The 18913-nt window shown below is 44.5% G+C and overlaps 1 protein-coding gene across 1 annotated transcript in view; it reads right to left on the reverse strand.

Moving 5' to 3' along the window:
- LOC135527407 (agrin-like) overlaps window positions 1-18913 on the reverse strand; it is a 567339-nt gene that overhangs the window by 108014 nt on the left and 440412 nt on the right. The window contains 6 exon segments of the mRNA XM_064955939.1: window positions 163-287; window positions 6605-6748; window positions 12684-12848; window positions 13419-13538; window positions 15648-15753; window positions 16047-16189. Of these exon segments, the coding sequence (XP_064812011.1) occupies window positions 163-287; window positions 6605-6748; window positions 12684-12848; window positions 13419-13538; window positions 15648-15753; window positions 16047-16189 (803 nt within the window).

Genomic DNA, 18913 nt, shown 5'->3' on the forward strand with positions numbered 1-18913 from the left:
TCAGGGGGAAAAAATAGAAACAGGCTAGGATCACAGCTTGTTAACTCTATGCCTGCTTACTACCGACCACTTTCGGCCGATCACAAGCTCAGTAGTTCCAGATAAAGTGTTCCGGATTCTGTGATGAATGTCTGACATAGAGAGGATAATGTAAAGGCCCACCTTGGTCTTGTTCATCTCGTCACAGTCGGGCGAGGGGCATTCACAGTGGGCTTGACCATTGACCTCAACACAAGACGCACCAAACTTGCAGTCCAGCTCATTACATGAGGTTGGGGCATAAGCACCTGGGATGGGAATGAAGGGGTTAAAATCAACTCATGGGTCAATGGATACCATCACTGTCCATCATATGAATGTGTATTCATGGTCCAAACCATGATGCTGAAATTAGCATGTGAGCTTGGTACTTTAAACTGCTCTGAATCCTGGTTGATAATCACCATAATAATGTATATGCATGGTACCACTTTCACATACATACAGGGAGGTCCAAAAGTCATGTGACAGTGACAATTGTTGTTGTTTTGGCTCTCTACTTCAGCCCTTTGGATTTTAAGTGATACAATGACTATGAGGTTAAGGTGCAGACTGTCAGCTTTAATTTGAGGGTATTTTCATAAGCAAATACAGCACCGTTTGTACAATGATGATGACTGAGAAGGTTACATACGCACAAATATCATACACCCCCCCCCCAAAAAAAATGCTAAACTCCCCTCTGAAAAGTTAGCATGTCTTGGGGGTATGATATTTCTGTCTCTGTAACTTTCTCACTCATCATTATTCACACAGACATTGTATCATTTCAAATTCAGTGCAGGAGGACAAAGCAAAAACAACAAAACATTTGTCCCTGTCTCAATACTCTTGGACTGTAAAGAAACATGCGTAGGTTATGCAGATGAACTATTGTGATGCTTTCCATACGCTAATATATTAATGATGAATCTTTAGTATAAAGTAAATATGTGGACTCTTTTCAAGACAATAAAAAAAGGATTTGGTCTCATTCCGTCCTGTTTGTTGTTTTTGGGGTCAGGCGCCTACACAGCACTGATCGTTAAAATGGCGTCGGAAGAAATGGCAGCAGTTTTACGGGCGCCCAACAAATTGTGCTATTATCTGGGGGGATTTTTCGCATTATTTGTAACTTATTTTGTACATAATGTTTCTGCAACCGTATCTTACGGCAAAAAATAGCTTCTGGATATCAGGACAGTGATCACTCACCTTGGATTAGACAAATATTTTTTCTACAACAAAGACGACGCACAAGACATTCTCCAAACACCCCACAGGACCGACATTCCGTTACTTGCAAGAGGAAGCGACGCAGGTACAGAGGACAAAGAGCCGGATGCCTGGTCAGGACCCGGCGAAGTCGACTGGGAAAGCTGCCGTTACCATCAATACTACTCGCCAACGAGTTGGACAATAAACTAGACGAGGTACGATCACGAATATCCTACCAACAGGACATAAAAAACTGTAATATCCTATGTCTCACGGAATCGTGGCTGAATGACGACATGGACATTCAGCTAGCGGGATACACGCTGCACCGGCAGGATAGAACAGCACACTCCAGTAAGACGAGGGCGGGCGGTCTGTGTATATTTGTAAACAACAGCTGGTGCACGAAATCTAAGGAAGTCTCTAGATGTTGCTCGCCTGAAGCAGAGTATATTGTGATAAATTGCAGGCCACTACTTGCCTAAAGAGTATTCAGCTATGCTTTTCGTGGCTGTTTATTTACCACCACAGACAGATTCTGGCACTAAGACCGCACTCAGTTAGCTGTATAAGGAAATAAGCAAACAGGAAACGACTCACCCAGAGGCGGCACTCCTAGTGGCCGGAGACTTTAATGCAGGGAAACCTAAATCAGTTCTACATAATTTATACCAACATGTTAAATGAGCAGAGGGAAACCAATTCTAGATCACCTGTACTCCACACACAGAGACGTGTACAAATCTCTCCCTCACCCTCCATTTGGTAAATCCGACCACAACTCTATCCTCCTAATTCCTGCTTACAAGCAAAAATGAAAGCAGGAAGCACCAGTGACTCGGGCTATAAAAAAAGTGGTCCGATGAAGCAGATGCTAAACTACAGGACTGTTTTGCTATCACAAGCTGGAACATGTTCCGGGATTCTTCCAATGGCATTGAGTACACCACATCAGTCACTGGCTTTATCAATAAGTGCATCGAGGACGTCGTCCCCACAGTGACTGTATGCACATACCCCAATCAGAAGCCATGGATTACAGGCAACATTCATAATGAGCTAAATGGTAGAGCTGCCGCTATCAAGGTGTGGGACTGGAAATCATGCTAACCCTGCAACGAACCATCAAACAGGCAAAGCGTCAATACAGGGCAAAGATTGAATCATACTACACCGGCTCCAACGCTCGTCTTATGTGGCAGGGCTTGCAAACTTTTACAGACTACAAAGGGAAGCACAGCTGTGAGCTGCCCAGTGACACGAGCATACCAGACAAGCTAAATCACTTCTATGCTCGCTTTGAAGCAAGCAACACTGAGGCATGCATGAGAGCATCAGCTGTTCCGGATGACTGTGTGATCAGGCTCTCCGTAGCTGACATGAGTAAGACCTTTAAACAGGTCAACATACACAAGGCTGCGGGGCCAGACAGATTACCAGGACGTGTGCTCCGGGCTTGTGCTGACCAACTCGCAGATGTCTTCACTAACATTTTCAACATGTCCCTGACTGAGCCTGTAAATCCAACATGTTTCAAGCAGACCACCATAGTCCCTGTGCCCAGGAACACAAAGGCAACCTTACTAAATGACTATAGACCTTAGTACTCACGTCCGTAGCCATGAAGTGCTTTGAAAGGTTGGTAATAGCACACATCAACACCATTATCCCAGAAACCCTTGACCCACTCCAATTTGCATACCGCCCAAACAGATCCACAGATGATGCAATCGCTATTGCACTCCACACTGCCCTTTCCCACCTGGACAAAAATAACACTTATGTGAGAATGCTATTCATTGACTACAGCTCAGCGTTCAACACCATAGTACCCTCAAAGCTCATCACTAAGCTAAGGATCCCGGGACTAAACACCTCCCTCTGCAACTGGATCCTGGACTTCCTGACGGGCCGACCCCAGGTGGTGAGGATAGGTAGCAACACACCTGCCACGCTGATCCTCAACACTGGAGCTCCCCAGGGGAACGTGCTCAGTCCCCTCCTGTACTCCCTGTTCACTCACGACTGCATGGCCAGGCTTTTCAGTCCAACACCATCATTAAGTTTTCAGACGACACAACAGTGGTTGGCCTGATCACAGACAACGACGAGACAGCATATAGGGAGGAGGTCAGAGACCTGGCCATGTGGTGCCAGAATAACAACCTATCTCTCAATGTAACCAAGACTAAGGAGATGATTATGGACTACAGGAAAAAGAGGACCGAGCACGCCCCCATTCTCATTGACGCGGCTGTAGTGGAGTAGGTTGAGAGCTTCAAGTTCCTCGGTGTCCACATCAACAACAAACTAGAATGATCCAAACACAACAAGTCATGAAGAGGGCACAACAAAGCATATTCTCCCCCAAGAAACCAAAAAGTTTTGGCATGGGTCTGAGATCCTCAAAAGGTGCTACAGCTGCAACATCGAGAGCTGGTTGCATCACTGCCTGGTACAGCAATTGCTCAGCCTCTGACTGTAAAGCACTACAGAGGGTAGTGTGTACGGCCCAGTACATCACTGGAGCTAAGCTGCGTGCAATCCAGGACCTCTACACCAGGCGGTGTCAGAGGAAGGCCCTAACAATTGTCAAAACCCCAGCCACCGCAGTCATAGACTGTTCTCTCTACTACCACATGGCAAGCGTTACCGGAGTGCCAAGTCTAGGACAAAAAGGCTTCTCAACAGTTTTTACCTCCAAGACATAAGACTCCTGAACTAGGTAATCAAATGGCTACACGGACTATTTGCATTGTGTGCCTCACCCCCAACCCCTATTTTACGCTACTGCTACTCTCTGTTCATCATATATGCATAGTCACTTTAACCATATCTACATGTACATACTACCTCAGTCAGCCAGACTAACCGGTATGTAGCCTCGCTACTTTTTTATAGCTACTGTATATAGCCTGTCTTTTTACTGTTGTTTCATTTCTTTACTTACCTATTTTTCACCTAACACCTTTTTTGCACTATTGGTTAGAGCCTTTAAGTAAGCATTTCACTGTAAGACCTGTTGTATTCGGCGCACGTGACAAATTAACTTTGATTTGATTACTGGTACTTTGACCAAGGAACCTGTTTGCATCAGCAGCAACAACAGGGGCTAAGAATCATTGCCATGAGCCCCTGAGGCATCAAGTGTAGGCTCTCCTCTCTGCGCTGACCTAACTGTTGTGTAGAGAGCCTCCTCTCGGCTTTCAAGTGCGGCCCCCCCCACCCCACCCCACTTTGTGCTGGGACTATTGACTTCATTAAGCTCTTGCCTTCCTGTCAATAGCTGACGGTGGGTCTTAACGAGACAGTGGTAACACAGCGGGACCTTCCCCTCTCAGTTGTGTGTATTCATTAGGTTAGGTTGCCATTCTTCCAGACATTAGAATGGAGGGCTAAATTAATGGATACTGGATAAATTTCCCAAATATTCTATTAGGTACATCCATCTAGTACCAAGTCAGACTCCCTTTTGATTCCAGAACAGACTGAATTATTTGGGGAATGGATTCAACAAAGTGTGGCATTCAAATATTTATCAATTTGTATCAAGAGACCTAACGTGTGCCAGGAAAACATTCCCCACACCATTGTAACCATCAGCCTGAACATCAGGCAGGATGGAGCCATGGACTCATGCTGCTTACACCAAATCCTGACTCTGCCATCAGCATGATGCTACAGGAACTGGGATTCTTCGGACCAGGCAATGTTTTTTCACTCCTCAATTGTCCAGTGTCGGCGATCGTGTGCCCACTGGAGCCACTTCTTCTTCTTTTTAGCTGATCGGACTGCAACCCTCTACTGCATTATAGACCATCTGTGACAAGCACCGACGACTTGTCCGTTCCGAGATGTTGTTCTGCACACCACTATTGTACTGTGCCGTTATTTGCCTGTTTGTGACCTGTCTGTTAGCTTGCACGATTCTTGCCATTCTTCTTCAACCTCTCTCATCAACGAGCTGTTTTCACCCACTGGACTGCCGCTGACTGGATGTTTTTTTGTTTGTTCTACCATTTTCTGTAAACCCTAGACACTGGGGCCTCCGGAATGGCGCAGTGGTATAAGGCACTGCATCGCAGTGCAAACTGTGCCACTTTAGATCCTGGTTCGAGTCCAGGATCTGTCGTAGCCTGCCGCGACCGGGACTGCGCACAATTGGCCCAGTATTGTCCGGGTTCTGGGAGGTTTTGGCGGGCAGGGATGTTCTTGTCCCATCGCGCACTAGCAACTCCTGTGGTGGGCCGGGTGTAATGCACGCCAGGTGTACAGTCTATCCTCTGACACATTTGTGCGGCTGGCTTCCGTGTTAAGTGGGCGTCAAGAAGCAGTGCAGGTTGTGTTTCGGGGGACGCATGGCTCTCGACCTTCGCCTCTCCTGGGAGTTACAGCGATGGGACGAAACTGTAACTACCAACTGGATGACATGAAATTGGGGAGAGAAAGGGATAAAAAAATATAAAATCCTAGACACCGTCGTGCGTGAAAAGTCCAGGAGGACAGACGAGGTACTGAGGTACTGGAACCGGCACACCTGACTCAATGTCTGTAGGAGCAAACCATTTTTGTGAATGGGGTTGTGTACTTAATAAACTGATTTTTCCCATTCTGATTTGTTTTTCCTTCAAATAACAGAATGAAAAATTACAGCTACAACAACAGCCATTGTTGTCAAAGACTCCAGCCACCCTAGTCATAGACTGTTCTCTATGCTACTGCACGGCAAGCGGTACCGGAGCACCACGGCTAGGTCCAAGAGGCTTCTAAATAGCTTCTACCCCCAGGCCATAACATTCAGACTCCTGAACACCTAATCAAATGGCTACCCAGACTATCTGCATTGCCTTCCCCCCTTTTACACCGCTGCTACTCTCTCTTATCATCTATACATAGTGACTTTAATAACTCTACCTACATGTACATATTACCTCCATTACCTCGACTAACCGGTGACCCTGTATATAGTCTCGCTATTGTTATTTTACTGCTGCTTTTTAATTACTTGTTCATTTTATTTACTTATTTGTAAAAAAAAAACATTCTTACTGCATTGTTGGCTAAGGGCTCATAGGTAAGCATTTCAGCATACAACACTGAATACTGTTGTATTCGGCGCATGTGACTAATACAATTTGATTTGATTGTTATTGTACTGCAGCCGCTTCACTTTCTGATACTTCTTAATGCCGATAAAACAGGTGGCTTGGAGAAAAATCCATTGAGTTCATGAATTTGCTTCTGCAAGGCCGCTCCCTGGATGAGAGGAGTTACAGGGACGAGACGAGAGCCGAGGGGTTGCCATGCTCTGTCGGTGGCGCGGTGAGGTAACAGGTGGCGCACGTCAGTCAGCAGGGGCTCCCTGTACCTGTGTCGCAGCCGCTCCTGCCCGTCTTACTGCCGTCGGGGCACACATTGCATTTCATGCCCTTCACTCCAGTCTTGCAGGAGCACAGGCCTGACATCTGCTCGCAGTCGTCCCTCACCGAGCCCACTGCGTCGCAGTTACACGCTGGAACACCGAGGGAGAGAGAGAAAGAGAGGAAGGGAGATATAAATAGGGGGAAGGAAGGAATGGAGGAAGAGAGACAGGGAGAGAGATGGAAACAAAAGTGTAAGTGGTACTTAATGACATACAGTGAATAACAATCCACCTGTTCACCACAATGCAAGATAAAGAATATTGATTATCCAGCTTAACTCTTTCCCTAAAACTCTTCAAGATTTTCAGCCCCTCACACACACTCAGGCCCCCTAAGTTGATGTAATTCTCAGCGCCTCGGTGTCGGGACTGGAGTCATAGATAGTTCAGGCAGAGGCCAGCCAGAGTCCTGTGGCAAGTGGGTAGATGGGCCAATAAGATCACAGAGAGCCTCCAGGCCCCAAGGAATAACATCAACCCCATCAAACCCCATCATGTTCCTGGAATCAATGTTTTCCCCCTGCTGAACTCTGTACTGATGTGTGTACTGTTTGCTTGTCCGTGGGTAAACCCCACAGGTCAGGCTACAGTGGAGACGGATACAAGCTCCTGCTGTGGACTAAATAGCTCAGCGGGTTTTCTACTGTATTGCCAAGAACTCTGTTCACACGTAGGATAGTATTCAAGAAGGATGACGGACACACTGCCACACAAAGGAATTGAGGCAATGTCAAGTGCAATTGTGTGACAGCTTTGACAAAGTTCTGATTCTTGGGTCTCTGTTTTTTTCTTTCAAGTGGTTATATTATGTAAATCTAGTCCTTTTTCTTCTTTTTCTTCCTATGACCTCCTTGGCTTCAACAATAAGCATTCATTTTTCAACTTAATCTCTTTACAGCCAAGTGCTACACTTAACTAATATAACATATTCGTCTTACAGAAGGGAATGCATACACATACGGGAGCCAAAGATCCTTGAATTACAAGCTCCAGAGTCTTGTACTACACAGGAACATTGTTTCATTGTTTCCTCCCGGAAGAGGATCCGGCACCTCACCGTTTTGGACTGTTTCATTACGGATCCTATTTGGCCAGATGCGGTACCTTTCGTGGCAATGTAAACATTTTGATAAAAGCGTTCAAAGTTAATTTGAGTTTCCTCAACATTCTAAGAGTTGATTCCGGCTTATGGTTTGCGCAACACAGCAACCAACACTGAACCAACATATAAATTTACATTTACATTTAAGTCATTTAGCAGACGCTCTTATCCAGAGCAACTTACAATAATGCAACATGGAACAATTTCAAAACATTTACTGAAGAGCATTCCTGAGTGGCGCAGTGCATCGCAGTGCTAGCTGTTCCACTAGAGATTCTGGGTTCGAGTCCAGGCTCTGTCGCAGCCGGCCAGGACCGGGAGACCCATAGGGAGGCGCACAATTAGCCCAGCGTTGTCTGGGTTAGGGGAGGGTTTGGCCGGCAGGGATGTTCTTGTCCCATCATGCACTAGCGACTCCAGTGGCGGGCCGAGCGCAGTGCACCCTGAACGGTCGCCAGGTGCATGGTGTTTCCTCCAACACATTGGTGTGATTGGCTTCTGGGTTAAGTGGGTATTGTGTCAAGAAGCAGTGCGACTTGGTTGGTTGTGTTTCGGAGGACACATGGCACTCGACCTTCGGCTCTCCCGAATCTGTACGGGAGTTGCAGCGATGGGACAAGACTGTAACTACCTATTGGCTACCACGAAATTGGGAGAGAACCAGGTAAAAAAAAAAACTTTACCTAGTTACAGTTCATATAAGGAAACGTAAATAAATTCAATAGGCCCTAACCTATGGATTTCACATGTCTGGAAATACAGATATGCATCTGTTGGTAACATATACAGTCAATCAATCACATGTATTTATAAAGCCCTTCTTACATCAACTGATGTCACAAAGTGCTGTACAGAAACCCAGCCTAAAACCTCAAACAGCAAGCAATGAAGTTGTAGAAGCACAGTGGTAAGGAAGAACTCCATAGAAAGGCCAGAACCTAGGAAGAAACCTAGAGAGGAACCAGGCTATGAGTGGTGGACAGTCCTCTTCTGGCTGTGCCGGGTGGAGATTATCACAGAATATGGCCAAGATGTTTAAACGTTCAGAGATGACCAGTAGGGTCAAACAATAATAGTCACAGTGGTTGTAGAGGGTGCAACAGGTCAGCACCTCAGGAATAAATGTCAGTTGGCTTTTCATAGCCAATCATAAAGAGTATCTCTACCACTCCTGCTGTCTCTAGAGAGTTGGAAACAGCAGGTCTGGGACAGGTAGCACATCTGAACAGGTGAGGGTTCCATAGCCATAGGCAGAACAGTTGAAACTGGAGCAGCAGCATGGCCAGGTGGACTGGGGACAGCAAGGAGTTATCAGGCCAGGTAGTCCTGAGGCATGGTCCTAGGGCTCAGGTCCTCCGAGAGAGAGAAAGAGAGAGAGAGAGAGAATTAGAATTAGAGAGACAATACTTAAATTCACACAGGACACCAGATAAGACAGGAGAAATACTCCAGATATAAATGACTAACCCTAGCCCCCCGTCCCTTTGGAAAGTATTCAGACCCCATGACTATTTCCACATTTTGTTAGGTTACAGCCTTATCCTAAAATTGATTAAATTGTTTTTTCCCCTCATCAATCTGCACACATAATGACAAAGAAAAACAGGTTGACATTTTTGCTAGTTTATTAAAAATAAAAAACTGAAATATCACATTTACATAAGCATTCAGACCCTTTACTCGGTACTTTGTTGAAGCACCTTTGGCAGCGGTTACAGCATAGTCATCTTGTGTATGGTGCTACAAGCTTGTCACACCTGTATTTGAGAAGTTTCTCCCGTTCTTCTCTGCATATCCCCTCAAGCTCTGTCAGGCTGGATGGGGAGAGTCACTGCACAGCTATTTTCAGGTCTCTCCAGAGATGTTCGATCGGGTTCAAGTCCAGGCTCTAGCTGGGCCACTCAAGGACATTCAGCCACTCCTGTATTGTCTTGGCTGTGTGCTTAGGGTCGTTGTCTTGTTGGAAGATTAACCTTCACCCCAGTCTGAGGTCCTGAGCACTCTGGAGCAGGTTTTCATCAAGGATCTCTCTGTACTTTGTTCCATTCATCTTTCCCTCAATCCTGACTAGTCTTCCAGTCTCTGCCGCTAAAAAACATCCCCACAGCATGATGCTGCCAACAACCTGCTTCACTGTAGGGATGATTCCGGTCTTCCTCCAGACGTGACGCTTGACATTCAGGCCAAAGAGTTCAATCTTGGTTTCATCAGACCAGAGAATCTTGTTTCTCATGGTCTGAGAGTCTCCTTTTGGCAAACTCCAAGCCGGCTGTCATGTGCCTTTTACTGAGGAGTGGCTTTTGTCTGGTCGCACAACCATAAAGGGATGACTGGTGGAGTGCTGCAAGGATGGTTGTCCTTCTAGATGGTTCTCCCATCTCCACAGAGGAACTCTGGAGCTCTGTCAGAGTGACCATCAGGTTCTTGGTCAACTCCCTGACCAAGCCATTCTCATCCGATTGCTCAGTTTGGCCGGGCGGTCAGCTCTAGGAAGTGTCTTGGTGGTACCAAACTTCTTCAATTTAAGAATGATGGAGGCCACTGTGTTCTTGGGGACCTTCAATGCTGCAGACATTTTTTGGTACCCTTCCCCAGATCTGTGCCTCGACACAATCCTGTGTCGGAGCTTTGTGGAAAATTCCTTTGACCTCATGGCTTGGTTTGTGCTCTGACATGCAATGTCAACTGTTGGACCTAATATAGACAGATCTGTGCCTTTCTAAACCATGTCCAATCAATTGAATTTACCACATGTGTACTCCAAATCAAGTTGGAGAAACATCTCAAGGATGATCAATGAAAACAGGATGCACCTGAGCTCAATTTTGAGTCTTATAGCAAAGGGTCCGAATACTTATGTAAGTAAGGTATTTCTGTTTTTTATTTATAATACATTTTTCAAAATTTCTAAAAAAAAAAATAAAAAAAATTGTCATTACGGGGTATTGTGTGTAGATTGCTGAGGATTTAAAATTTTAGAAAAGGGCTGTAATGTAACAAAAAAAAAGAGTGAAGGGGTCTGAATACTTTCCGAATGCACAGTACCTTAAAAACAGGTAGGGGTGTGGATCAGAAAACCAGTCAGTATCTGGTGTGACCATTTGCCTCATGCAACGTGACACATCTCCTTCACATAGAGTTGATCAGGCTGTGGATTGTGACTTGTTGTCCCACTCCTCTCTTCAATGTCTGTGTGAAGTTGCTGTATATTGACATGAACTAGAACACACTGTCATGCACGTTGGCCCAGAGAATCCCAAACATACTCAATGGGTGACATGTCTGGTGAGTATGCAGGCCATGGAACAACTGGGACATTTTCAGCTCCCAGGAATTGTGAGCAGATCCTTGCGACATGGGGCCGTGCATTATCATACTGAAAGACGAGGTGATGGCGGAGGATGAATGGCATGACAATGGGCCTCAGAATCTCGTCATGGTATCTCTGTGCATTCAAATTGTTTTTGTTGTCCGCAGCTTTGCCTGCCCATACCATAATCCCACCACGTTGACACAATATTTTCTGCTCCCCCACACGACACCATACAAGCTGTCTGCCATCTGCCTGGAACAGTTGAAACCAGGAATTATCCGTGAGGAGCACACTAGTCCAGAGTGCCAGTGGTCATCAAAAGTGAGCATTTGCCCACTAAAGTTGGTTACGACACCGAACTGCAGTCAGGTCATGACCCTGGTGAGGACAACGAGCGCGCAGATTAGCTTCCCTGAGTTGGTTTCTGACAGTTTGGTTGTTTCTTCGGTTGTGCGAACCCACAGTTTTATCAACTGTCTGGGTGGCTGTGTAATGATCATGCTGTTTAATCAGCTTCTTGATATGCCATACCAGTCAGGTTGATGGATTATCTTGGCAAATGAGAATTCTCACTAACAGGGATGCGCACAAATTAGAGAAATACGTTTTTTGTGCATGTGGAACATTTCTGGGAAACAACACTTTACATGTTGGGTTTATATTTTTGTTCAGTGTATGTTTGAGACCAACGTGTGGCTGTATCTCTCACAGAACAAGAATGAGATTCACTTCCTATGATCTCTCTCCCTCTCTCTGCTCTGATAGACATGAGCCTGCAACTCTAATCTCTTCAGAGTTGCACTTCATCATTTATTTCCTGATAGAATCATAACCGCGGGAAGGGTGCTGGAGGTGCCACGGCACCCCTGACAATTTGAAATACATTTGCCATAGTTATAGAATTACTACAGCCTGTTCAGAAACAAATAAAACAAACAAATACAACAAACAAATAATTCAGAATAGCCTACTACACCATGAGATGGCCTATCATTTATCAATAGCTTCTGAAAAAAAATAGCTGTTATTGTGTAGCCCAATAACAAAGCATAGCCTACAGTCGGGAACACGCAGCAAATCTGTCAGTGAACAGCATGCAGACAAAACAGGCCTTTATGTCAAATACAATCACAGGAAAACACAGGTTGGAAAGCAAATGGCTCCTGCTGAAAAGAGAAGACGATGCTGTTGGCTAACAGAATATTTGATCAACGTCCAATCAGTGTCATTTAGATCATTTGTGCACTATTAAAGATACTGCAAAAGTCTCCAGTCATGTAAAATGGTGCAGAGTTGCATGAAATGCGTTTATAAAAAGCAACATTTTCCCAGGACCCTTAGGCTACTAAAAATGTACCCCATGTGTGCAACTTCTGTAAGGGCCTATACTCTACTGCTCTATACCACTATGCAAATGCGATGCAATGCTTTATTATAAAGGTATATCAGAGCTACCCAGGTCACCCTCCTCTCGTGCTAACTTTTGGTTCCAGCACCTCCCGATAAAAAATTAAGCAGTGCACAGGACCAGAACTCTTCTGTTCCCTACATCGGGATTGTTAATGTGAAGGAAACAGAAAGCAGCGACGACGTAGGAGGAGGTCTCTTACGTGTGCAGCCGCTCAAGTTCTCTGTGACAATGCCACGGAAGTTCCAGAAGCCTGGGTCACAGCGGTCGCACTTCTGTCCCCCGACGCCGGGCTTACAGGAGCACTGGCCGCTGCCCGGGTCACACGTCCCCTTGTAGGAGCCATACGGGTTACACTGGCACGTACCTGGGGACACAATAAGGATAGGACTGAATGGATGATTTCATTAATGAGATCATTTTACACAGCTACAACATCAAAACAACAACTCTCCAGTCTGAGGCGATGCCAGAGGGGGATCAGATGGACCACTAAAGGACGGTTTCCCAGAAACTGATTAAGCTTAGTCCGGGATTCAATTGCGTATCTCAACTGAAAGCAGCAGAGGCTGCTGAGCGGAGGACGGCCCATAATAATGACTGGAATGGAGTTTAATGGCTGCAATGGTGTGAATGGTATCAAACACAAGTTTGATACCATTCCAAATACTCCATTCCAGCCATTATGTTGAGCCGTCCTCCCCTCAGCAGCACTGACTGAAAGAGCTTTTAGTCCAGTACTAGACTTGAATCTGTGTCCTGGAAACCGGCCCTATACGTAGACCTTCAAATATCACTACATATGCAGGTTTTCCTTTCCAGCAAATGTATGCTAGGCTGTTTGAGTGCATCAATAAGTTAATACCATTGTGATGGATATAATACAAGTGGTCACAGGTGAGAGATCAGATGTCAGGTAAGAGGTTGGCACACTTACTGGTGCATCCAGCAAGTCCCACACCAAGGGCCGCCGTCTTGTTGTCGCGGCAACAGCCGTAGAATGACTGAATGCAGCGTTGTGGGGCTGTCAGCTCCGGTGGAGAGGTGGCTGAAATCGCTGATGAGATGGGAACGAGAATGGAACAAAAGAGGGAGAGAAGAAAAGATAAAAACAAACTTTGTAGAGTGACAGTGAAGGCTCTTTTAGAAGGAGTTTGAAGACACAATCTCTGAACAACGTGCAACTTCTAGCGAACAATGAGGTTCACCTCGAGGGCCAGAGGTGAAAAACTGGCATCTGGCTTCTAGATAACAATTCTACTTTCCCAATCCTGACAACGGCTCAAAATCAGGGAGAAATTATGCCATTACCTGAAAACAAACAATGGTGTTCCAAGTGGAACAGCTGACATTTGCCACATCCTAGGAGGCCTATTCTCTTCATTTGTTCTCCTGTGAAATTGCAGCATGCGACACAACATCTCTACAAGCTTTCAGAAGCAGAAAACAACAAGTCTGCGGCTGAATGTGATGGACTGGGCCAATCTGTGAGCGTATGTGTGTAGTTGTTTTGTCTGTGCGTGTGCCAAATTCCAAGCCGACGTGACAGCTCGAAAAGAAAACCCACCCTAAACAAATATGTTACCCAACAGAGACTTGTGTATAAGGGAAACGAGAGCGCAGGATGGAGGGAAAAGAGGGAGGCAGGGAGGTGGTTCAACGGCCAAGGCAATATATTATCTTATCGCTCAAACTCACTCCAAACCTTGGATCAAAATGGCCTCCACTCTCTATTTCTTTTTCCTCTCTTGTGTTTCTCATTTTGAGTTTGGAGGCTGCAGATACCGGCACATAAATCACACTCTTACTGGTGTGGATATGAGCCGAAGCCTAATGGTGATGACTAGCTCTTTCTTTTTTCAGTGCTTTCCCACTCCAGTGATGGGCTTTGGACACAGTTCATTAACTTGCCACTTTTCAGTGCTCCTGCTACTATCTGTACTGAGCCTATTAGGGCAAGGGAGAACTTTTAATTTCATATGTTCTTCAACCCTTCAAGGGTTTTCCTCTTCAGTGGCCATTGTCTGGCATAATGCTGTTCTCTCCGATGTGAGAGTATTACTCTCTCTATCTCAAGGTCTGCTGCTGCCACGGCTCTGTACAGGTAGCCTTTGTATGTCTCCTAGGAGAGAATTGAGTGCCTCTGCACGTAGCAACGGTATATAGCACAGGATCTTTTTAGACCTCATGAAGACTGGAATCACTGACCCAGTTATCCGATAGAAAATACAAAATAGGACAGCTTGAAAGTTCTTCAGAGACAGCTGTCATAGATCAAAGAACTCCCAGAGACACCACACATAAGTTGTTTATAAACAACATAGGACAGTACAAAACAACAAGATCGTGTTGAGGTCAATCCCTGTTTGTTTTGTCTAGTTCGTGAAAGCCATCAGGAGCTTTTCTTGAGTGTGTTTGAAGGCTTGGAGATCAAACCATGGTCAAAGACAAGTTCCTGCATGTATAGCTAATGAAGAAGGGCCCAATGAGATTCCCATTGATCTGGGCTTTTTGGGAGAAGAAGAAGAAGAGGACCCAGAGCTCGCACACCAATAGCATTCCACAAGAAAAGGGATTGATTATCCGCAGATGGTGGAGAAGCGTGACAGAAAGCACCCAAAATGCCAGCTTAGCAGGGACAACTCTACAGGGATGCGAGTGTGAAATCTGAGCGTATCGCTCTCTTCTCTCCCTTTCGTTTGCTCCCTCCCTCTTTTTTTTAGGACAGCTAGGAATCAAACAGGCTGCAGTGATCATACGGAATCTTTTATGTGCCTTTGGCTTCACTCTGGCCTACTACAGAAACGTCTCTATACTGTCTCTTCAGTTAAAGCTTGTGGTTTGCACTGCCAAGGCAGAGACTTGAGTATAACTAGTGTTCCCTACTGAAATGCCTAGCACCTGTGGTGGATGTCTCTAGGGAAATAGGAGCTTCTTCATGTTGAGCCTTTGGTAGCCACATGCACGTTGAGCCATATGTAGCAACATTGAATCTGGGAGATGACACTGTGTTGGATATGTTACCACCAAAGTGCTATTCAGAAGAAACAATAGGATTTCTGGGCATTGCTTTATGACAAAGTAGTAAACTGTGTGAATCCCCTGAACGAGATGGATTATTACTCTGGCTGATCTTAGATCATTTATGGATGTCCAGTCAGCTCACCTGTGCAGGGTCCCTGATTCTGGATCAGCAGATGCCCTTGCCTTTCGCAACTGGCCTTCTTCATCTCACACTCGTTGCTGTAGGTCTTCCCATCTGAGCCACACACCTGTGGAGAATTGTAGTCATACGCATATGAATGCTGGAACATAGCAGCGTGTGATAGCAATTTCATTTCAAATGACTTTATGTGCATAGTTCATTTTCAAACCATGCGACAAGTTCCATCTCAATATGAAAATTAAATTGCAGTAATATTAACTGAATGTAAATGTCAGATGTCATGCATTCATTATCTAGGAATTACATAGTCTTGCGTGAAATGAAAACCACCACTATTTAAGTAAAACCCAAGTAGAGGGTTGTTGTTGGGAAGGCTAAGTTATGGAGGTTAAGGCTGACCAGGTTGCGAGGCACGCGATTGCAGTCGAAGTCACAGACACAGCGGTCATCCTCTGTGTCCTCGTCCCACGAGCCTCCAAACGTACGACACCTATCCTGTCCGCAGCTCTCGACACCTGAGGCCGACCCTCCTGAACCACACTCTACAAGAAAAAACGGAAGTGGTTATTAACAGCACAGACACACATTTTAAGGACCCCTAACCTTTTGATACATCAGTAAACATGCCTTCCATCTTTGTCTTCCCCCCAAAAAAGTTAATGGCAGAGTGTTTATACATTCAGAGCACGCCACCTTTCGATGTTGGAATTTTCTGCACGTTGGCACTGAGATTGAACCAAAGGCGCTGCTGGAAGTACAAGATAATGACCAACCATGGAGAGGACCAGCAATTGACAAAATAAATTAGGCACAACATTGCTGCACCACCAGTGAGGCATCCTTTACATTTCAATTAAAGTTGAAGATAGAGGGAGGAGGAAAATATTATCACTTGCATCCCTGCGAGGGGGAATCAATGCAATAGCCTGTTTCATGGACACAGATTTCCTGATATGAGGAAACTACTAATTGCACAGTGTTCTGTAAGATCCAATTATCAATCCACTCCAGTAGTGCTGAACGGTTAGTGCTTTTTGAGGTCCGTTTCGGTTTGATTATAAAAAAGTATTATTTTTTAATTTCAATTTTTACATTAAATGCACGATGCATTATGTGGGTTGAATGCTGTAACAACACAGACTATCAATAAAAGTCCCATGATGGTAGTGACTGCCCATGCCTGCTGATCACTTTTGAACCATCATTTATACACATTACTTTAATAAAATATTTTTGTTATTATGTATATTACGTTTGTTTTATTTGATGACTTTATTTCAGTCCAAGACATCATTTCAGCCCAACAGAGCTGCTGCCTACGCTGACTGACAAAATCACTATTTTAGTAGTTTTTCTAAATAACCATACTTTTATGACTGCTGAATACAAACTATTAATCACTTAGCTCATGTATGTTCCAGTAGACATACCTCAAAGAAACTGCTCTATGTATCCCCTCTTGTTCTTGCATATGATCTGATTTACCTCTAGAGAAACTGCAGTGCAATGTGCGCATTGAGGTCACCAAATAAAACAGAATGAAATTCAAATAATTAAACTGATGTTGGTCAATAAGTTGTTTAAAAAATGAAAAATACACCTTTTCACCAGACTTCAGAGAAAAGTAATCCAGATGCTTTTTGTATTGGCGACTGTGGAAGGTAAACTTTTAATTTACTGTAAAACAGTCAACTTCACTGGATCAAAGAGGCCTTTTCAAAGAGCCATCCTTGATATGTTTATGAAAATGGTTCTTCAGAGAGTGGTAACAAGGACAAACGACCATCAGGAATTATTTCCAAAGATCGGAGACTTAGAAAACTGAAACAATATTGGAATAGAGATTCCATAGAAATATAATATACAGCACCTTCAGAAAGTATTCACACCCCTTGACTTTCTACACAATTTGATGTGTTACAGCCTAAATTTAAAATCAATTAAATTGAGATTTTGTGTCATTGGCCCTCAGTGGAATTACGTTTTTCAAATTAATTAAACATGAAAAGCTGAAATGTCTTGAGTCATTAAGTAATCAACCCTTTTGTTATGGCAAGCCTAAATAAGTTCAGGAATAAAAATGTGTGTCACGACTTCTGCCGAAGTCAGTTCCTCTCCTTGTTCGGGAGGTCGACGTCACCGGTCTTCTAGCCATCGCTGATCCATTTTTCATTTTCCATTTGTTTTGTCTTGTTTTTCCACACACCTGGTTTTCATTCCTTCATTACGTGTTGTGTATTTAACCCTCTGTTCCCCCCATGTCTTTGTGTGGTACTGTTTGTTTTAAGTGCTTGTGCACATGTTTACTGGTCCTCATCGGGTTTTGTACCCAAGTTGTTATTTCTTTATGCCGTTGGTTTTGGAATTAAACTGCTCCGGCTATTGCCTAGTTCTGCGACTTCTCTGCCATCAGTTACGCACCCCTTACAATGTGCTTATCAAGTCACATAATACATTGCAGGGACACTCACTCACTGTGTGCAATAATAGTGTTTAACATGATTTCTGAATGACTGCCTCATCTCTGTACTACACAGATTGGTATTATTATTATTTTTTAAATGTAACCTTTATTTAACGAGTCAAGTCCTTTAAGAACTAATTTTTATTTACAATGATGGCCTACCCCGGCCAAACCCAGACACCGCTTGGACAATTGTGCGCCACCAAATGGGACTCCCAATCATAGCCAGATGTGATACAGCCTGGATTCAAACTGGGGATTGTATTGATGCCTCTTGCACTAAGATGTAGTGCCTAAGACCGCTCCGCCACTGAGTGGTGCAGTGAATTTCAAACACAGATTCAACCATAAAGACCAGGGAGATTTTCCACTGCCTCGTAAAGAAGGGCCCCTGTTGGTAGATGGGTATAAAAAAGGAGACATTGAATAGCCCTTGGAGCAATTACACTTTGGACAGTTTATCAATATACCTAGTCACTACAAAGACACAGGCGTCCTTCCTAACTCAGTTGCCAGAGAGGAAAGAAACTGCTCAGGGATTTAACCATGAGGCAAATGGTAACTTTGGCTGTGATAGGAGATAACTGAGGATGGATCAACAACATTGTTGATACTCTACAATAATGACCTAATTGACAGAGTGAAAAGAAGGAAACTAAAGTAATACTGCAAAACATGTGGCAAAGTAATTCAATACAAAGTGTTATGTTTGGGGCAAATCCAATTCAACAGCTTACTGAGGTCCACTCTCAATATCTTCAAGCATAGTGGTGGCTGCATCATGTTATGGATATCCTTGTAA

Source organism: Oncorhynchus masou, chromosome 33, assembly GCF_036934945.1.
Source record: "Oncorhynchus masou masou isolate Uvic2021 chromosome 33, UVic_Omas_1.1, whole genome shotgun sequence".
Lineage (NCBI taxonomy): Eukaryota > Metazoa > Chordata > Actinopteri > Salmoniformes > Salmonidae > Oncorhynchus > Oncorhynchus masou.